The 21,642-nt window shown below is 36.1% G+C and overlaps 4 protein-coding genes across 4 annotated transcripts; 1 reads left to right on the top strand and 3 right to left on the bottom strand.

The window, feature by feature from the left end:
* The first annotated feature begins 837 nt into the window (after nucleotides 1-837).
* On the top strand, nucleotides 838-4,836 carry LOC125813924 (uncharacterized). Its single transcript, XM_049493402.1, has 4 exons — nucleotides 838-1,568; nucleotides 2,900-3,124; nucleotides 3,296-3,679; nucleotides 3,886-4,836. Exons 1-4 carry the CDS (start codon nucleotides 978-980, stop codon nucleotides 4,360-4,362), a joined length of 1,677 nt encoding a protein of 558 aa, XP_049349359.1. The 5' UTR covers nucleotides 838-977; the 3' UTR covers nucleotides 4,363-4,836.
* A 1,476-nt stretch (nucleotides 4,837-6,312) lies between these two features.
* On the bottom strand, nucleotides 6,313-7,474 carry LOC125814033 (putative F-box protein At1g20795). The gene is given in 2 exon segments (XM_049493503.1): nucleotides 6,313-7,366; nucleotides 7,368-7,474. Coding segments are annotated over 2 exon segments (1,161 nt in total).
* A 1,020-nt stretch (nucleotides 7,475-8,494) lies between these two features.
* On the bottom strand, nucleotides 8,495-10,036 carry LOC125814034 (putative F-box/kelch-repeat protein At1g20790). Its single transcript, XM_049493504.1, has 2 exons — nucleotides 8,893-10,036; nucleotides 8,495-8,577 (listed from the first exon to the last, which is right to left on the bottom strand). Exons 1-2 carry the CDS (start codon nucleotides 10,034-10,036, stop codon nucleotides 8,495-8,497), a joined length of 1,227 nt encoding a protein of 408 aa, XP_049349461.1.
* Nucleotides 10,037-10,218: 182 nt separating this feature from the next.
* LOC125814035 (putative receptor-like protein kinase At3g47110) lies at nucleotides 10,219-15,223 on the bottom strand. The gene is made up of 6 exons (XM_049493505.1): nucleotides 15,219-15,223; nucleotides 13,611-14,380; nucleotides 11,616-13,436; nucleotides 11,179-11,517; nucleotides 10,965-11,062; nucleotides 10,219-10,275 (listed from the first exon to the last, which is right to left on the bottom strand). The coding sequence occupies exons 1-6, from the start codon at nucleotides 15,221-15,223 to the stop codon at nucleotides 10,219-10,221; spliced, it is 3,090 nt and encodes a 1,029-aa protein (XP_049349462.1).
* Between the last annotated feature and the right edge of the window lie 6,419 nt (nucleotides 15,224-21,642).

A 21,642-nucleotide genomic window follows, 5' to 3' on the forward strand; every position in this document is an offset into this window, starting at 1 on the left:
ACTGTTTCCTAATTGACTCAACACTCGTGTCATACTGGAGGGGTGTTGGTGTTGTGGAAAGGAATAAGGAAACACGGAGGATTCTTTTTTATCTATGGACTCTTTTCTCTCTTGCGTTATCTCGTGTTTCTTTTACTTTATCTTTAACTGTTTTTATACAAATTTTCTATATCTATTCTCAACTCTCAACCTGTGAAAAACTTGAAAAAACCAATAATGGTAGAAGCTAAGACAGTTGCGTGGTATTTCAAAGACGGTAACAAAGTTTCTCAACCTTTGGAAGTAGATGATATTTTATTGTATTAAAAAGAATCACATTGGCTTATTTAATAAGCAAAGCGAAACTGTAGTCGGATTGTATTGAGTAGGAGTAACCTTTAGCCGCAGGACAACAAAAGCTGGAAAAAATTATGCGTGCGTTTTGGTAATTTAGTTGTTTGCTTCTTAGAGACGGTTTGGATTGATCGAATAAAGTAGCTTTTAAGTTAAAAAGTAAAAAACCAGCTTTTGATTTGTAACTTTTGTTAAAGTTATTTTTTTAACTTTGTCAAATACTTTTAAAAGGTAAAAAAGACTTAAAAATACGTTTGACCAACTTTTAGACTAATTCAAAGATTCTCTTAGCAAAAGAATTAAGGAGATAACAATAGTAGAGGAATTAAGGATGTTACCACTTTCCAGACGATAGTTAGAGCGCATGTTACACGAATTATTAGGAAGGACATCACATAAAGATAGGTGTGTTTGCTTATTAAAATTTTAAATTATTTGTATACACTTAAAATTAAAAGAAATAAATATCGGTTAAAAATTAAATTAAAAGGGAGAAAAATATTCAGAGGTACGGCGTCGCTTAAGTTCCCGCCCAAGTGCTGTTGGAACTCATCGCCACATTGTAACACTACGCAGAAGCTCCACCATTCACCACCCTCTAAACCCCTAAACCACTCCTCTCCGCCGTCTTTCCGCGCCAGAAAATGCTTATATCCATAGTAGAAAGATCCTTATTTAGAGACAAAGACGGCGGTACTAAAGTCGTCAAACACCGCTTCTTAGGGTTCTTAATCTGGCAAGCACTTCAATCCACCGCCATCTTCTTCCTCTCCAAAACCCTACTCCTTTCTCTCTTCACTCGAACCCCCTTCAAACCTTCATTTCTCAGTATCTTCGCTTTCATAGTTTTCCACTTCTCCCTTCTCATCTTCTCTACTTCCCTTTTCATCATCTCTTCTCCTCGCCCTCAACGCGCTGCTTCCCCTTTTGAGCTTCTGCTCGGTACTGCTCGGCTGATACTTGTTCCCATTTCTAACTCCCAGCCGCTGCTGTCCCCTGATTTTCGGCTCCGGGCGAGGGCTTCCATTAGTTTCGTGCTGTTTGTGGCGGTGTCTGCAGTATCAGCGTCTTTGTCTGTGATTACCCTCTGTTTGAGCTGTAATGCTTTCGATCAATTGAAGCAGAGACGGCTGGTTATTGGGAAATTAGGGTTTTGGGGTTTGCAGATCGGATTGTTATATGGAGTGCATTATGTATATAACAAGCGGTGGGTTTTGCAGTTCCCGATCATCCAGGTATAAAAGTGGCTTCTATATATCAATTTTAGTATGTTATTGCATAATGCAAGACTTGTATAGGAAGTGTCATGAATTATGATATTCGATGTGCTTTTTTCAAATGACTCTCAACTGATTGATTTCAACAGTTTTAGCCTTTTAATCTCAAATCAGTTGTAATGAACTCACTATGTAATTAACAAGTTAACCACTCAATTCGATTATAATTTACCCCCAATCCAATGACAATTCGACTCAGTTTTGCAGAAACAGAAACTACAGCTCAATTCAATATAGAATGGGAAAATGCAAAATTATAACAGATAGTAACAACAACTACGAAAGCCAGTTGAAATCAAAATGGTCCAGCACCAACTCCCAGTAATCAGCTCATCACCAACATACCTGTAAAGGGATTGGAAATGCACAGCTTTCAGTAGGATCTATAGCTAGAAATGATTAGCTCATTCATTTAGGGATATAGCAATTTGATAAATTGGGAATTAGGAAAGAATTTGAGAGAGAGAAAGAGAGAGAGAGAGAGAGAGAAGAGAAGTCAGTGAGAAGAACACGGGCAAGCGATGAGGAAATACCAGATTTTTACATGCTCTCACACTGGAATTTTGATGTATTTATAGTTCACCCCTTATGCGATCCTCGCCCTTCAGTCCCTTTAATCTGAGCCATTCACGTGTTTTAACCCCCTTTTGAAAAATGTCCAATTTTTGTATGTGTTTCATGTATAGACTCATCGTGTGAATTGGGGCATTGATTCAAGAGAAAGCTAAATCTATGCATTCTCTACTGTAACAGAGTTCCTGCTGCTTCATGTATAAAAACTCAAGCATAATTATATATTTCGATTATTTGATGTGGAAATATGGAGCAATATTATTTTATCATGTGATGGAAGTCCTTCATAATTATGGTATTCATGATAAGTTAAAAAAAATTCTGCTTGTTTTAACTATTTATAGTGGGTCTATTGGGAACAACCTCTCTATCTCTATGAGGTAGGGGTAAGGTCTGCGTACTCTCTACCCTCCCTAAACTCCACTTGTGGGATTACACTAGGTATGTTGTTGATTTAAACTATTCATAGTATCGAAGAATGAGCTTTGTTTTATACAACCAGTCACCCAATTGTCTATGCTTACTGGAACAGTTAGATGATAATTTTTAACTCCAGTTATGAGTTCTCTCACTGCTATGATTCGAGCAATTTGATTTCTCTTTGATTACCCCACTCTCATTAGATATGCGTTCCATCATATAAATTGTAGTTTGACATGGTGACTATTGGTATCTTTTCGGTAGTCAGAGACTGACACACAGTTCCATGTCAACAGCGTCCTCCCTTTTTCAGCTTTAAGATGGGGCTACCTTTAGCTGTTGAGAAAGCTCTAAAGCTTTCTGCTGTTGGTTATGTGCTTTCAGCTATCCTTGCATTTGCTCTACCTTATGAGTTTAAGGGTCAACTTCCAGTAGGAAACTTCATCACTGAGCAGATTCTCTTTTATATTGGAAGTTTTGTGGTGATTCTCTGCTGGGAATTATGTCATCATTTACACCAGGTCGGTCTCTCTCCTTCTTACTCTCCCCTTTCACTATCTCTCATTAAACACACTCGCACACCAGGTTAGGCTCCCAATTAGCTGTATATGTTCAAGCTGGTTATTTTTTTCAATAACATCTGGAAATAAGCATAAATAGCAAAACTTATGTTACTTTGTTTGATTATTTAGGTGTTACACACAAAACGGTCCGTCTTTGCCCCTCCAAAAGGTTCTGCAGCTGCTGAAACAAATCCAAGTGAACCGCTTCTGGCCGCATTGGAGGAGAGCACACCAAAATCTCTTTTGCAGTATCTTGCATACCTTGACCTTTGTATGGTATGCGAAGGTAATGTTGATCCTTGGCGCCGAGCTGCCTTCTTTGAGGAAAGTGGTGAAACTTACAAAAGAGTCATTTCTGTGTGCTTGACCCCTGTTGAACAATTCACAAGAAATGTGAGTGAGGTTTTGGAAAGCTCTCCAGTTGATAACTCCTTGCAACTGTCTCACCAGTTACGTTCTCCAAATGAACAGCTTGCCGATTCAAAGGTTTATGAATCATTTGATGACTTTCAGGTAATCACTAATTTTACATGAATGAATGTCCTTAAATACTGTGCCTTTTTCTCTCTGGTAACTTTTTATTCTTAATTTATGAATTAGATTTCTTTCGTTTTACTGTCATTTTTGCATATCCTGAACTGCCGTTGGTAATATATGCAATTGAGAGTATAATACTTATTTTATATGAAATGCTGAATACAGTCTTAAACTGCATGCAGCTACTAGCTTGGTGTGCTCGCATTGTGGCTTCACTGACCGTGCATTCACACAAGGAGGACAGATTTGGTGTTGCTCAACTATCAGGGAGCAATGCTGCTGTTATTTCAACATTGCTATCGAGTTTATTAGCTGTTGAAACTTTGATGGGCAAGAAAACCAACTTACAGTCGTCAAATACTTTAATGGATCCTGCTGGTATTAAGTGGGCTACATTAAACCCTGGAAGGAGAGATTCAGCAGCAGGCATGACAGGAAGAAGAAAAGGAGCCCCTTTTTATGCAAAAGCATATTCGATGGCTGATATCCTGAAGACTTCCATCTATGGTATTATCTCTGCTTTCTACGATGAGATGTCGCATAGTGCCAAGGCAGGACTGCTTGAGAAAGATTGGATCATCAGTAGTAAGCCATTGTATGGAACTCGTGAGCTCCTTTCACAGAAATTGCGACTGTTCCTGGACTTCCAAGCTAGCTAGGGCATGTTGCACTACATGGAGGTTGATTTTGAAGAGGTTGTGCTTGTGTTTTGAGGGAGAATGCTTAAGAAGTTCGATAGCTCAGTCCTGGTGTGTGAGAAATGGTGCGAGAAAGAAAAGATTCTAAGTTATACCAGGTCCATCTGGTGGATGATGTCTGCCCTTGGCATTCAGATCTCAACAATTCCTTTTTCTTCTTTTTTTTTGGTGGGTAAAATAGTGGGTTAAATGTACGGATAATTGTCATCTTTGTGCATTAATTGAGGGATGTTTTAGGTTTGAATTCTTCTCTTTGGTATCACACACACAGACATCTGCAGACTGCAAGGCTGTAACTTGTTCGTGTGAATATCTTTGGAATATTTGGTACCGTTAAGACAAATATGTAAGCATAAGAATTTTGTTGAAGAGATTTCTGCATCTAATGCAAAGGTGAAATTGATATGCTCATGAACTTTTTGTTGTTGATCACTGGATGTGCAAGTTAAACACAACAGTGTTGTGTGCTCATCACAACTTTTGATTTGCTTATTTCTTTCAACACTCAATTGTAGTCAGAGTGAATTCTCCCAATACTTCCATTTACAAACATTCACAAATATTTAAGGAAAACCCCCCACAAGGATACAACTAATTTCCAAAATAAAAAAGGAATCAGAAAACTCTGAAGGAATGTTGTCCAAACAGATTCTGATGAATTGGATCATAATTCACATATACCTTAGAACATTTGATCCTGCCTTATGATCTCCTACGAAGTCTAATGGAGCATTCCAGTTAATTAATTAACTAACCCGTTTGGGCCTGAGTAATGCATATATGACAGCAGTGTATACAAAATCAAATAGTGTATTATATGACAGCAGGGATATTGATTCCCCGTCCTTCCATTAAATATTCTGTTTGTTACATGGAGCTAAGGTGGGAAAAAGCCATTTTTTTCTCAAACGATGTTTTAGTCAATCAAGCATCTTTGTATGTGCTGTTTAAACTTTGTTCCAATGCTAACTGGATCGTATGTATGTTTAGTTACATTCTTGCTGCACTTATTTACAGCCAAGAACCACAGAATTACAGTTACTCAATTCACCTTCAGGCATACTTATAGTTTGATGCCACTGTTTTTCTCACCGTTGTGCTTATGAAGACATTGCAATTGGACGAGAGGGAGTTGCTCGGATGGTAAGCACCCCTCACTTCCAACCCGAATGTTGCGAGTTCGAGTCACCAAGGGAGCAAAATGGGTGGGAGCTCCTAGGGAGAGTAAAAAAAAAAGACATTGCAATTGATTGAATATAAAGGCCCTCTGAACCTAGCTCAACGGGTTCACTGGAAAATTCTATCATGACTTTTTAGGAGATCACAAGGCAGGATCTAATGGTCATGGTTACAGTCCAGATTCTATACGCACGAATTATTCTTATCCCAAATTTGGAATATCATTACATATTAATTTGAAGAATAAAAGGTTCAATCAAATTTTGAATGGAAGATTCACCAAACATCTTCCCCTGGGCCCTGGAGATGAAAATCTTTCATTTATTGGAATTCATCACTTGAAATGTGCAAAAAATGAAAGAAGAAGCTTTTCTTCAAAATGCATATAGGAAACCATGCCTATTACAATATTTCTTCTCCTCCTCCCGCTACTTCTTCATCTTCTTCTTCTGATGATGAACTTTCTTCTTCATCTTCTTGGATGGACATACCTGGTCGAAGTTATATACAAAATTTGAGAAGAATTAGAAATGATTTAGACTTGTTTCAAGTATAAAATCAGACCTACAAATTAGAAAATGCCACGAAAGTCAAACAAAGAAGGCACTCAATATCTCTATGAAAATGTCGATTGGCTCAGTTGAGATGTTTTAAACATAAATTTAAAAGGAATTGCTAATCCTGACCTCATTTAGGACATCACAAGAACTAAAATACAAAATTGAACTTAAACTAACAGGTACCTTTGATAATAAATCTTTTGATGTCATACAAATTTGCAGCAATATATACCTGATAAGCAGCGGTTACATTACGTGAGGGCGACTTATGGACACAAGCTAACGTTGGATGGAAGATATACTCGGGATAATCAACTTTGTCCAACACTGCAGCATTTTTGTACCCGTTGATCTTTGCATCATACTCGTATAGATCATGATACCCTGGCGAGTTACTCTGTACCAGAAAAGACACTTGCTTGGTGTCGATCCATACTGGAAAGCCAATAACAATGCCGTCCAGACCAGAAATGAAGTTGTCCAAAATTTGGGAAACCATCCAACGGCTGCTTGCACTGTCACAAGTGCCAATGACTATGTACATTCTGAAAATGCATACATGGGTAAGTAAACCTTGTGCCCTCCCTAGCCATATATCGCTACCACTCATATCCTTACTAGTCAAAATTTTACCGTAGCTGAGAACATAATGATCAATAAACTCAGGACGGTCAATGAGTATAGCCTCTTCTTTCTTTGTATCAAAAGCTAGAACACTACCATCACTTCTGAGCCAATACAGAGAATCGCGCCAATAAACAGATGGATTATCGGAGAAAGATATGAAAGTATTGGTTCTCAGTTGGATTTCACGCCACAAGCCAGATTGCTCTGATGAAAGTAGGTGAAATTTGTAGAACAAGCTGGAATTTTCAACCACCTCACTGATGGTTACCAATTTGTATTGATCTGAATTCGGGTAATCAACCGTTAGGCCTGTTGTTTCCAACTCAAATTCAGGCGACTTTGGGAATGGTATCAACTGGTGTGCGCCAGTTATGGGATTGAAAACACAACAACATCTACTTGGTGTCATAGTTAGTTCAAATTCAAAGAGAATCAGACCATTACATATGTCCAAAATCTCAGAGTCATAGGATGAAGTCGTCACAGATCGAGTGATTGGGTTTAAGGAGAATTTACTGAATAATCTCTCATCATAATTTGAATATATGAGTTGTGTTGAAGTGTCTTTATGACGTTGGAACAAAATTTGGGCAAATTCTAGATGAGATCTTATGATTAAAATTCTTCGATAGAAGTTTACATTGAACAGCAAACTTCAAGGGCAAGCGGGAAATGATCTCCCCAAGGATATCTTCCTGAAATTCCATAATACATTTCGATCTTATCGTCTCCTCTCTCTTGTTTGTTACGTTGGAATTTCGTTTAAAAAAAGAGTCGTATTTATATCCAACTTCTACGGTAACTTTTACCAAAGGCTGTGTCCTTTAAATTAAGAGGTATTTTTTAAATGAAAGGATGTGTCGTTTCATTCTTTGGTTATCAACAGTTGTATTTGAATCTAACTTGTACGTAACATTTACTGAGAAGGAAACTATTTCTGTACAACAGTCTCCAAAAACTTTCCTCTTCTCGGAATCTCTGTTCCGAAAAGATCAAGTTTAAGTTTTATCTTTCCAATAGGTTTCAACTTTCAGGGGTACATTAAAATGCAATTAACAACAAAAATTGTGTTGATTAAATTTAAGAGTTCGTAAAAAAGCCCACTTTTGCAAGTCAAATTATCCTATGATTTTCAGTTTGCAGTACCTCAGGGCAACTTACTAATAACTTGTAACTTTTAGAGTCTTATTGCCTGTTATCAATAGATGTATTATTTTGGAGAGTAGTTTTTCTTTGATTACAAATATTTTTAGTATTATTGTGTTTATTGATTTGCTAATTCACGCTCAAATCTTCAATCTATTGTGCATGCCTGGAGTATTCGAGACAAGGGAGGGTGATGATTATTGTCTAAAATATGTAGCGAAGGCATATATTAGTGTTGTAATTTTTTTCTGAAGTAGATTAATATCAAAGATGACTGCAGAGCATTTAAGTTGCAGTGGATCTGTAGCAAGTCCTAATTGATTGTTGATGAGCAGTTTGGTGTTACAATTGCTCCATTCTTACTTTTAACATTTCCATAAATTCTTTAAACGGAAGTCATTTTTATGTCATGATGCTTGTTATGTCAAGCAAATTTTGAATGGAAAGCCCACCAAACATCGTCGCTTGGGGATGCTAAAATTATTTCGAATTCATCACTCGATGCAGATAAAAGAAAGAAACAAGTTTTTATTCAAAATACATACAGGAAACTACATCTATTACAATATTTAACTATGCCTTCAATCTTCTTCTCCTCCTGCTTCTTCATCTTCTTCTCCTCCTGCTGCTTCGTCTGCTCCTCCTTCTAATTCTTCATCTTCATCTTCATATTCATATTCATATTCATTTTCATCTTCTTCTACTATTACCGCTGGAATACCTGGACAAAGTTATATACAAAATTTGAGAAGAATTAGAAATGATTTAGAATTGTTTCAAATATAAAATCAGACCTACAAATTAGGAAATGCCACTAAAGTCAAACAAAGAAGGCACGCAATATCTCTATGAGAATGTCCATTGGCTTAGTTGACATGTTTTAAAGATAAATTTGAAAGGAATCGCTAATCCTGACTTTAAACTCGTTTAGGACATTACAAGAACTATAATACAAAATTGAACGGAAACTAACTGGTACCTTCGATGATAAATCTGTTGATGTCATTCAAATTTGCAGCAATATGCGCCTGCTGATCATCCGTTGCATCATTGTAGGGTGTGCTATGGACAGAAGCTAAGGTTGGATGGAAGCAATGCATGTAAGTATTAATTATAGGCAACACTGCAACATTTTGGTACACATTGGTATTAGTATCATACTCGTATAGATCATAGTGCCATGTCTGGGGATTTTGTACCAGAAAAGACACTTGCTTGCTGTCGATCCAGACTGGACAGCCCTTAAAACTGCCTTCCTGATCTAAAACGAAGTTGTCCAAAGTGCGGGAAATGTTCCAACTTTTGTTTGCACTGTCAAAAGTAGCAATGTCTATGCGCGTTCTGAAAATGCATACAAGGGTAAGTAAACCTTGTGCAATCCCTAACCATATGTCCTGACCAGTTAAAATTTTACCATAATCGAGATCAAGAAACTCAGGACGGTCAATTAGTGTAGCCTCTTCTCTCTTCGTATCAAAAGCCAGAACACTACCATCTTTTCTGAGCCAATACAGAGAATCGCCCCAATAAACATGTGGACCACAAACAAGTGAAGATAGGAAAGAAATGGTCCTCACTTGGATTTCACGCCACACGTCAGGTTGCTCTGATGAAAGTAGGTGAAACTTGTAGAACAAGTTGGAATTTTCCTCCAACTTATGGACGGTTACCAATTTGTAGCGATCTGCATTTGGATACTCAACCGCTAGGCCTACATGTTCTATATTATTTGGAGAAGAATTTGGGTATGATACCAATTGGTGCTCTTCAGTCATGGGATTGAAAACACAGTAACACCTAACTCGTTCAAATTCAATGAGAATGAGACCATTACATGAGGCCAGAATCTCAATTACTTCGGGTAAAGACGACTCAGATTGAGTGATTGGGTTTAAGGAGATTTTGAAGAATCTTTTTCGTTCTGCCCCATCAAATACTGTATAGATGAGTTGGGTAGAAGAGTCTTTATGACGATTGAACAAAAGTTGGGCAAATTCAGCATCATGAGAAATCATATCTCTAACATCCTTTGATAGAAGTTTACTTTGAACAACTACCTTCAAGGGCAAGAGGGAGATTTTCTCCCTAAGGGCATCGAGTCCACGTTTTTCATTATTGGCCATATTTTCTTCTCCTCTCTAATGTTTGTCACGTTGGAATTTTTGTCAAGTAAAAGAGTCCTATTTATAACCAACTTCTACGGTTACTTTTAAACGAAAAAGGTGTGTCGTTTCATTCTTTTATGAAAGGATAAGTCGTTTCAGTTTCCAACCGTTGTTTTTTGAATCCAACTTCTACGTAACTGCTACTGTGAACGAGAATATTCTGTAACCGTCTCGAAACTCTCTTCTTCTCGGAATTTCTGATCCAAAAAAGATCAAGTTCAAGTTGTGCCTTTTCCAATAGGTTTCTGGGGTGAAATTATTAAAATTAAAATCCAAATTACAACAGAACTTTTGTTGATTAAATTGATAAGAGAAAATTTGTATTAGATGAATGTGGAGCTATTGGAGTAATATAATTTGAATTCCAATGGTATGTATATTAATAAAATAGTTGTACTTTCACGATCCCTGCAACCAAACAACAAGCCGTTCCGATGATATTTATTAAGCCTAGGAAATACGATGATTTGTTCCCTGTTGAAGAAATTCAGATATCTATAACCCGAATGCAAAAACCAAGTCCGTAGAAGAAGCCCTTGATGACTGAGTAAAGAAGAAAACTGACTGATACTGTAAATGAATTTCAGGTTCAAATTATCGTATGATTCTTGGCAGTTACCTCAGGGCATACTAATAACTTGACATTAGATTAGAGTTTTATTTATCGCCTGTTATCAATAGAATCATATTTTGGATAGTAGTTAATCTTTGATTACAAACACGTTTAGTATTGTCACGTTTATTGATTTGCTAATTCAAACCTTAAAGTTGCGTCTACCTTTCCGTGGTTTATTATCCGATTCTTTAATCTCTAATATTGAAGTTAAGAGCTGATATCTGATGTTCCTAAACTAAATCCATTGAGTATCAATAAATCAGATACTACCTTAGTTCTTCTGCATGATGAAAATACTACAGCGTCTTCAAGTTTTACATCAAATCCAATGCTTACCAAATAGACAGAATGTAAGCATCTGATGTTTTCTTACAAAATAGACAGAATGAATACAATATTAGATCAAATCCCAATGTTTTCACTTGTAACCTGTGGCCTCAATCTCCTGCACCTAGAAACTTTTCTTTTATTAGTGTCAACTTACTGTAGACTTGTGACATGGTCAATCTGTCTCTTGGGGATTCAGCTGAACATGCAACTCCAATCTCAAGTATGCCAACCAAGCATTCCATCTGTTCTTTCTTGATACTGCCCCTGTATTCTTCTCCATTGGTTTCTTTACTCATCATCTCACCATGAAAAGTTGTTTTGTCTAGAATCTCCATTACTTTCTCTGGCAACGCTATTTCGACAAAGTGGTGGAGACTAGAGCTTGCTTGGAACAAAGTGTCTGTGGGTCTTCTTCCAGTGAATATCTCCAATATTAGAATCCCAAAACCATACATATCTCCTACAATGGAGACCTTACTACCCATGCCATATTCTGCAACAAGCATATTCATTTTTTTTTAATAAATAAACCACCATTGTTACAGAAACCATATCTTATATTCACAGTTTTTGTTTACATAGAAACATTACCTGGAGCTGCATAGCCAATGGTACCCATAACTCCAAGTGAGCTATACTGATGTAGATCCGATCCATTACTGAATTCAGGAACGAGTCTCACTAAACCAAAATCACCCAAATGAGCTGTGAGATTTTCATCAAGAAGAATGTTCTGTGGTTTTATATCACAGTGAATCATGGGTGTTTGGCACTCATGGTGAAGATAATGAAGTGCAGATGCCACATCTATTATGATATTCATTCTCTGAAGTATGGTCAAGGTACTCTTCTCATGTATCTCCTTTTCCGGATGTAGCCATTCGTCCAAGTTCCCTTTTGGCATGAACTGAAAGACTAAAGCTTTAAACTCATTTCCCTTGAAATCAGAACTTGAGCATACACTGATGGCCTTGACAAGGTTCCGGTGCCTAAGGTTTCTTAATGCTTGGCATTCTGCTAAGAAGCTTTTTGAAGCACCTTCATGCAGGAGTTTGAGTACCTTGACAGCAACAACCATTCCATCAGAGGCAAAAGTTCCCTTGTAAACAGTCCCGAAACTGCCAGAGCCAATAAGATTTTCAGAAGAAAATCCACCAGTTGCAGTGTGGAGTTCTTCATATGAAATATTGGGGTAGAAATGCGCAGATATAGACCTATCTTCTGGTGCTGGTTGTTTGTTCAAATTTCTTCTCCAACAAAGGAAAACAACTAACAAGCCCAGGATTGAAAATGAAGCAGCAAAAACAATTGCCAAAATAAACTTGAGGGCAAGTACATGCTTCTTCCGTGTCTTTTGATAAACACAAGGTTGAAAATGAAGCTCTTGAATCCCACCACAAAGCCCGGAGTTCCCGATTAATACATCTGCACTCAAATTTGAAAATATTCCGGTGACAGGAACCTCACCCTCTAGATTGTTAAATGATAAGTTCAAGTAGAGTAACGAAGTAAGATTTGCAATGAAGTGAGGGATTGGCCCAGATAGATTATTTAGGGAAAGATCCAAGAATTGGAGATCCGGCAAATCTTCTAAATTGGGAATGGTCCCTTGAAGGGAGTTTCCCTTCAAATAGATCTCCCCCAAGGCCAAGCATTTTCCAAGAGTTCGTGGAATCATCCCCGAAAAATTGTTGTGAGAAAAATCAAGATAAGTAAGATGACTCCAGTTACCAATATACACCGGTAATGGACCAGCCAAAGAGTTATAAGATGCAAAAATATTTGTGAGGGATGAGAGAGCAAAAAGTTGTTGTGGTATAGTTCCTGTTAGGCTGTTTTTAGAAATACCCAATTGTAGCAGTTGGCTACAGTTTCCCAATGTTGAAGGTATGTTACCCTCTAACCTGTTTAGTCCAAAATAAAGATAGACGAGTTCAGTGAGGTTTCCTATTGAAGAAGGGATGACCCCTGTTAAGAGATTGTTACCAAAGTTGAGACCTCCCAAGTTTGTCAGTCTTCCAATAGAATCTGGAATGCTACCTGTAAGATTGTTGTTACTCATCTCGAGAAGATTCAAATTCACCAGGTTTGAGATCTCTCCGGGTATGCTTCCACTAATTCTGTTTCCGTAGAAGAGTAGGCGTTGTAACTGACTAGAAAGGTTGACTGTTGAATGAGGTAATGTACCTACAAACTGGTTGTCTCCAAAATGGAGCATTTGTAAACTGCTGCAGTTGGTAAGAGAATTTACAAAGTCAAGGTCATCAAGCTTACCATGTCCAAGTTGGTTACTCCAAACGTTGAGCCACAACAAATTCCGCAAGTTACCAAAACCCTTGGGTATATTTCCAATGAAATTGTTTACAGGAAAATCAAGCTCTAGCAATTTTGAAGCATTGGCCAAAGAGGTCGGTATGGACCCAATGAATTGACATTTCGCCAAGTAAAGTTTTTGGAGATTAGGGAAGTAGTTGCCTAAATCAGATCTGAGATTACCAGAAAAGTTGTTAAAGGAAAGTGATATTAGTTCCAGGGATGACAAATTGTACAACGGAGGAGGGAACTCCCCGGATAAGCTATTTACTGACAATCCAAGAAGCCTCAACTTGGTCAATCGAGCAAAAGAAGCTGGCACTTGTCCCTCTAGATTATTGTACGATAAATACAACTCTTCTAAAGATGTAAGATTTCCAATAGAACCTGGAAAGTGTCCTGTCAGGTTGTTATTTCTGAGATACAGTTTCACTAACTTCGTTAAAGATCCAACTTGGTTAGGAATCTGTCCCACAAGGGTGTTGTGGTCCAGGACAAGGTTCTTGAGCTTAACACAATGTGATAGATTAACTGGAATTTCCCCTGTTAAATAGTTGAAACTCAAATTCAGGTTTTGAAGCCTTGACAGCCTGCTGAGTTGAGGAATTTTGTCATGGAAGGCATTTTCTGCGAGGTCAAGCGAATTAAGAAAAGAGAGGTTTCCTAGATGACCTGAGATCATACCTGCCAGCCTCATCCCTTTGAGATTCAAACGGATGACTCTTCCGTGTCTCAGGCCACATTTTACTCCAGTCCACTGACAGAAATGAACAGAATCATTCCAAGAGATGAAAACTCTTGATGGATCCTCAGTTATTTGGGACTTGAATCCAAGTAAGGCAAGTTTATCAGTTTCATTGCCAAGAAAAGCGGCAGATGCAGCCTGTTGGAGAGAAAATGGGAATAGAAACACAAGAAACACAGTATGGATAGCCGGAAAGGTGTGCAAGTTAAAACTTGCTGCGAAAATTTCCATTCTGCAAAATGTCAAAAACCAAAAGATGAGACCTCTCTGAAATGTTGTTTTTGGTATTGGAGCACCACTGCATGGTATATTGACAAAAAAATGACTAAAATTGACAAATATGCACAATTATAAACAAGCTGCCAATGACATAGGCAATTTTCTTCAAGATTGATTCTGACTTTGGTGCTTGATCCACCTAATCTTTTCTTTATAATATGCATTAAGAATTATTCAGCTCTTGAAAAAGTCACAACCTTTTGGTGCAAGGTAAGGACATATCAACTAATCTTTTTCTTAATCAAGAGTTGGGCTGACTAACTGTAGAACTGTTCTATTTGAGTCAACTCCCCATCTTTTCTCTGTAAGCTCACTGATTCAGAATATAGGATATACTGGAGTTGCTATATTTTTTATTCTGAATAAAATACCCTTGCTTGGTCTTCTTTTCTCACATCAGTGGGATGAATCCTTTGGTCTCCTTATATCGACTTGAAAATCCTCCGATGACCAACATGTGTTGCAAAATTTGTATTGCTTTAACATAGTTCTAAGATAGACATCAATGCCAACATCTCTTCTCTATTCCTTTTTTTTGGGGGGGATTAATGATAATTGTAACCACGATTTGTCCGGGAATATAATATAATATGCGGATGATGCATTAATAAATATCTAAACATACACAAATAATAAACTAGCAAAGAGTTTCTGCCCACTTATATATATTGGGAATTAAGAAAACTAAACAACAATCAACCAAGGAAAGAATTAGAGCTAATTAACACATTTAATAGTTTGATGTATACTATATATCTAGTAGTGTCCAATTCATTCTGCTGGTTACATCCTCTCAATTCATATTCCCCATACAAATTTGTTGTATCCTCAACCTCAGCAGCTTGTTCATCACATACCTCATTGATGATCGAGTCTCGCTGGCTGTATATTTTCGATATCAGGTCCATGCAGCATAGCAGGAGCGGACCTACAGTGGTTCAAGTGGGTTCATTCGTTGAAAAATAACACTGTATATATATGTATATTTAATCAATTTTTAAAATTTTATATGTATATATTAAATTTTGAACCCACTAACACAAGTCTGAAGCTTAGCCGAGTGGTTGACGGGGTTCAATTTTCCCAGCCAACCCGGGATTGAATCCCCATTGCCACATTTTAGTTTTAATTCGTTTTTTTGATATATAAAACGTTCACACACAGTTTTGTCCTCTATGTAGGTGTAACTTTTGTCCTTTTAGTTACTTAGAAACTATAAAAAGTTTTTACTTTTACAATTAAAAGTCCAATAGTCAACAATTTTTGTCCTTTTTATTTTTAATTTTTTTTTTATAAAAAAACTCAACTAAAAAGACACTAATCCCTATTATTTTCAATTCTAAAAACCCTTTTGTCTTCTTCTTTGTTGAAATCTTCTTGAACCTCTCTTACTTTTCCCCCCAAAATTTTGAGCATATTTTTTTATTGAAGGAAAAAAATTCTCCCCGTCTCTCAAATCTCGCATCAATAGTCAATATCCATCAAGTATGTTTTTCGCTCTTAATTCTAGTCTTTATATATACATATATGATTATTGTGGTTATTTTTTATTTCTTCAACTAAAAAATCCCTAATCATTTTAAAATCAACAAAAAAGTACAAATAATATTAGGTATATTTCTATGTATTCGATTCTGAAATTAAGGTTATAATTATTTTGTTTAATATTTTGTTTTTATTTGTTAAATGTTGAATGAAGAGAAATCATTCATAATATTATTTTATCTTCTTAGTTTATATTGAAGCCTAGTTTTTCGTCCATCTTGTTATTTACCGTCTCATTCATAAGTAAATGTAATTTTTTTTCAAATGTATTAACATTGTTTAGTATAGTCAGATATGTATGCTGTTAGCCTCATAAAAATTATAAATACTATTAGGTATATTTTTATCTTGAACCCACTTCATGAAAATCCTGGGTTCGCCACTGTAGCATAGCGTGATAATTCCCATAACATCTTGATCACCTATAACTATGATCCTTTTTATGACGTGAAATCCAACTGATAAGCAATACTTTCAACTCTATGTCCTTCAGTAGTCCACCTGTTTATTGGTGCAATTATTGGCTCATAAGTGATAGTAGTGTTCTAGCTTTTGATACAAAGAGAGAAGAGGCTATACTAATTGACCATCCTGAGTTTATTGATCTTTGTGCGTCATCACTATGATTGATTGAAGCGAACACAATGATCGATAAACTCAAAATAGTCAACTAGTATATCCTCCACTCTCTTTGTATCAAAAGGTAGAACACTACTGTCACTTATGAGACAATATAGAAAATTGTTCCGATAAACAAGTGGACTACGCCAAAGACCAAATAGTTGAAAGTATCCCCTATCAGTTGGATTTCACGTCATAAATCAGATCACTCTTATGGAAGTACGTGAAATTTGTAGAACAAGTTGGAATTTTCAGCCAACATATTGATGATTACCAATTTGTATTGATTTAAATGCGGGCAAAGAGATGATTTTATTAATAATGAATAGGGTATCTATACAAGAGGGTGGAACATTACGATAGGAAAGAATAAAAAAATTATTAATTAAAATAAATGACAATCTTTGTTGACACCCAATTTTGGCCCTCCAATATATAAATTAATCATTGAGCTTCTTCAATTTCAAACGATTTTAAAATAACTAGTTTTATAAAAAAAAATTCAAAAAATGTATAGTTTACAAGTTATTTTAAATAGTTTTGTCACTTTTATAATTTTTAAATAATATATATGTTTTATATAATTATGTATATGATAATGTATTTCATGAGTATTTAAAAATCATCTCAAAAAGACTTTATATTTTAAATATTTTATTAGTGATGGTTATAAATTTTGAATTAATGAGTTTTATGAAATTATTCAAAATACTTTCAAGTTATTTATAAAGAAATTTCGTCCAATAATGTTAAATAATAAATATGTATATTTTTACAATCACATTATTTTATAAATATCGAAAATTATCTCAAAAGATTTACATTTTAGTTAAGTATTTTATTAATTTACTTTAGTTTAAGTTACAGTTTCTAGTTAATTAGTTTATAACTAAGTTAATTATTTTATCTCGTTAAGATTAAAAAGCTCATAAATTAATTATGTTAATTTGTCCTATTTAAATTCTAGCCGAATCTTCTAAAATTAATTCACTTGGCCACCTTTTTAATCCATTTGCTAAATTGTTAATTAGTTCCTATTATTATCTTAGCATTTTATTCAAACCCGTTTTAAGACCAATGTTTGGGCCACTTTGTAGCAGCCCAATACATTTTTCTAGCAAACATAACCCAATTCTATACCAACTCTATACCAACAACCCATACCCACCAATACATACACAATATGTACAGCAGTACATACGCTACCCCTATACGTTTTCCTCTTCTTCTTCCAGCAAAGAACCAACACGCAGACCCAGAAATTCAATGAAAAATCCCAGCAAATCCGGAAATTTCATCACTCATCTGCAAACCCATACTCTAGCAAGCCCCAACGTCAACCTTCACGTCCCTTCTTTCTCCCCTTTTTCGCGGAATTCAGCTTTTTCCCCATCCCTTTACTGTTGCTTTGAAAAGGGCAGAAGAAAATTAAAATTTTTGTTTGAATTTTCCAACGGATTTCCCCCCTTCTAAATCGCTCAATATTTCCCTATAAATAGTTTCTGATGTTCAAGAGCAAAGGGGGAGCAGAGATTTATTTTTTTTGAGTTCGAATTCTTGAGAGCAATAGTAACTTGTACACTTTAAAAAAATTTCAAACTTAGTTTGCTGATTCTAAGTTCCGAAAGATCGCCACTCAAACTTTCTTGATTTGCTAGTCATAGTTGGATTTTGTGGTGAAAGTCGCTATTCTCCAACTCGTTTGCTCCCAATCGCTGCTCCAAGAAAGGTAATTTCACCCTCTCTTACTTTTCCGCCTCAATAGGATGTATTATGTACTCAATGTTTGCTAAATGCCCCTGCTATGAATAACAGTTGGTTTCTTCTCTTCGGTCCCCTGCATCTGCTTCATCTCTTCTGTGAAACTTTGAATCATAAGCATGGGGTAGCATAATGATAAAATTCCTTTGGGATTATGAGTCGGTAGTGAGGTTCATTGGCTGGATTGTATATTTAAGGCTAGCTGAATCTTCTTTTAATTTTGCTCGAAATAATATACTATACATTTGGTTTCAACTTTGAGCATGCCGGATCTCATTCCGTTTCTTCACTATTTGTTGGTACATTTTGGTTGTCTTCTTTGCCGTCTTGATATGTCGCGGTAGCTTCTCGCCATGGTTGGCTTCATCCCGTAGGAATTATTTATGTTCTTAGGTGATTTGAATGTTGGTTGTGTTTCTGTTGTATCCTAGCTACTAATGTTATGTGTGTAGCCCACCACAATCTCGTTCTAACGTAGCTCATATTCCTATTATTCACTTACTTCCGATTTCCGAATATACATTGAGTCCTATGTGCTAAGGTTGTTTGAATTGATAATGCGACTGGTTTGAAAGGCCACTTTCATGAACATGTTATAGATTCTAATAAATTGTTGGCTGCCACTAATTTGCATCGTAAGTCACTATAATAGAAAGATTCAATCTTGTTTTGTTACCCGACTCGCAAATTATTAATCCTTCCTGTTAAAGTGCTCGACTTTTGGGACACCTTATCGTAATAATGTTGGTTTAAGTTTAGTTCTGATGATAACTTTAATGTGTTTATTTTGAGTAAAAGAGGACGTTTAAGTTCAAATTTGTAGGTTGTGCAAAGTTTGTTCACGCCTTGGGTTTTCGATTCTATGGTCATATAACTTGTTGTTTGCTATTTTCCTCATTAGAATTCCATTTTCTCCCTTAGCATTTATATGACTTATTAATTAGCTAAAAATCTAGCTTGTCATTTTAGAATTTTTTAAGAATATAGTAGTTGGGTTTCATCGTCCCAAGACACCTCTTTTCTTTTGAGGAAATTGAATGCATTTTGTTTGTGCCTAATTAATGTAGTTAAGTGACACATCAATTTTGTTTGTCATATTGTTTTTTTAATTGCCTAGTCATGTAAAGGGAATTTTAGTCAATGCTACTTGTTTGTTAAAGTAGCAGCTTGGACTAGTTTAAATGTACTTGTGTGTTTTGGACTCAATTGAGCTTAGTAAGCCCTTGTTATCCTTCCCTGCATAGCTCATCATAGGCACTGTCCCCATTTGGTTTATTAAAAATCATGGCAATAACTCATTTTACCATAAGTTGTGTATTTTCATTTTAATGCATTGTTATGTTATCATTTAAATACTAATCTTCATTTCCTTGCTCTTTTACATGTAAATTTGCTCTTGAGTTCGCCACGAACTCCCATCTACTCTCCTTGCATCTCGAGTGGGCTCAAAACCCAACAAGTCTTCATTTATCGAGTCAAACAACCTTGGGAAATCGAAGAATAAGTCTTTGGAGTTGACGTACAGGTCTCGGAAAGCGAGAAAAAGGGCTGTATACATCAGATATACCCTAATATACAGCCTGCGTATACAAAAACGGGATTGGATTAACACTCAAAAAATTTGCAGCGGAGTTGGCCCAAAAAGGGGCCCAATTTCATTATCTTTTTTACTCTCCTAATTGTTTTGATTACGTCTAACTAATTTTATTTAACTCTAACTTTAAAATTGTTAGTTAACTCAATTAAATCCCCAAAAGATGAACTATATTCTTTATGTTGAGATTTTAATAAAATTTCAATTTTATCAACTCTTGTATTTTATTTCATTTTTTACATATTTAAATATTGTTTTTAGTTAAAACTTTCATTTTTCTTTAATTAGTTTCTTGGTTTATCGACTAAATTGGTTCAAATTATTATGAGTCAAATAAATTCTAATTAATCTAATTCTATTAATATTCTAATCACTTGATTTTCGAGTCAAATGTTCCATTTTGGATCCCTTCCTTAAAAAATAGAATAATTAAAATGCGTCACTTATTTAATTATTTTCTCAAAGATAACAAATATTGTAAATTATCATATTTTCTTTCATGTTAAACCATTTTCCTAAAAATAGTCAAAATATATTTTAGTCAAGTCGCAGGTCAACCGCATGTTAGCGGGCACTTCGAATGCTTAAACCCTTCTCGAAGTGTAAATTGAACCCCGAACCTTCTTTGGTATTTTCAAATGATTTTTTCTGTTTAAATCTTTGAAAATTATAAGTTTTCTTAATTTCTTTAAAAAAATTAAGTGGCGACTCTTTTCTAAGTATTTTTCTCAAATTGTTTTATACTTAGAACATTTCAAAAAGGAGATTTTTCTAAAGGTTAGTAAAATTACGGCATAACAGAAATGGCGACTTCCGCTGGGGATTCAATTAGGTTCTAACCATAATGACTTGACTCTCTTTGACTATTTGCTAATATTTGTTGAATTGTTTTACCTCAAATGTGCCTTATTTGTTTAAATTGTGATATCAACTGTCATTGCATCCATATCATTTATTCCGTCAAATGACATTTTTTTTCTTTTCACTTAAAGGACGATTATGCGGGCCGCAGTCGTTCGTTAACCAAATTGTTCTCGGGACACCCTGACGAATGTAGTTGGCTACTGGATAGTCAACGGTCGTTAATTGTCTCAGCCCAAGTAGTCCGCTTGGGTCACCAATCCACTTTAAAGAAAACCCACTCTTAGTCATACTAGGATAGAGCAAGACCAAATCCCTGAAATTTAGCGCATTGGCCTAAGATGACCTAATACCCAAGGCGTGTCGGGTCCATTAGAAAGACCACCTTGAGTCCAAAGGGCCCACGACCCGAACGGACGCTCATACTTACGTGTTTGAAGGATGTATGCGCTATTTGACAAAGTGTTGTATCTTGGGTTTGGGGGGTATCTAATTATTTGTATGTTTTTGTAGATGGCTAAGCAACACTTGAGTTTCAAAATGGTCACTGAGACGCCAAACCTCCTCCGTGTATGGTGGTACAATCTCAATGCATATCAGAAAAGAGAACTCTCCATTCACTTAGGTCACCTCCCGTCAATAATGAATCTCAGAGTCTGGCCTAAGTTCATTGAGGTGGTCACTCGATTTTGGGACGATGAGAGGATGGTGTTTCGCTTCGGAGATGTTGAAATGACACCAACTGTTGAAGAAATCAGAGATTGCCTAGACAATGTCGGAATGCGCCAGAAAAGGAAAAATCATCCAGATCACCACATTTTGCTGCCAGATAAGCCAACCAGCACAGAACTGAAGAATATGTTGTTACTAGTAAATGCAGACTGGCTAGACACCCCGAG

This window comes from Solanum verrucosum, unplaced genomic scaffold (genome assembly GCF_900185275.1).
Source record: "Solanum verrucosum unplaced genomic scaffold, falcon-dt-bn FXZP01000205.1, whole genome shotgun sequence".
NCBI lineage: Eukaryota > Viridiplantae > Streptophyta > Magnoliopsida > Solanales > Solanaceae > Solanum > Solanum verrucosum.

Excerpts from the sequence above, each read along its gene's own strand:
- LOC125813924 (XM_049493402.1), top strand. The coding sequence starts at position 978 with ATGCTTATATCCATAGTAGAAAGATCCTTATTTAGAGACAAAGACGGC. Across the intron at positions 1,569-2,899 it reads TGCAGTTCCCGATCATCCAG|CGTCCTCCCTTTTTCAGCTT; the intron begins GTATAAAAGTGG and ends CCATGTCAACAG. Across the intron at positions 3,125-3,295 it reads TATGTCATCATTTACACCAG|GTGTTACACACAAAACGGTC; the intron begins GTCGGTCTCTCT and ends TTGATTATTTAG.
- LOC125814034 (XM_049493504.1), bottom strand. The coding sequence starts at position 10,036 with ATGGCCAATAATGAAAAACGTGGACTCGATGCCCTTAGGGAGAAAATC. Across the intron at positions 8,578-8,892 it reads CAACAGATTTATCATCGAAG|ATGAAGATGAAGAATTAGAA; the intron begins GTACCAGTTAGT and ends ATGAATATGAAG.
- LOC125814035 (XM_049493505.1), bottom strand. Across the intron at positions 13,437-13,610 it reads GTTGAGGCTTCTTGGATTGT|CGACCTCTTTGGCCAATGCT; the intron begins CAGTAAATAGCT and ends TTGGGTCCATAC. Across the intron at positions 10,276-10,964 it reads CATCATGCAGAAGAACTAAG|AAATTCCGAGAAGAAGAGAG; the intron begins GTAGTATCTGAT and ends TTTTTGGATCAG.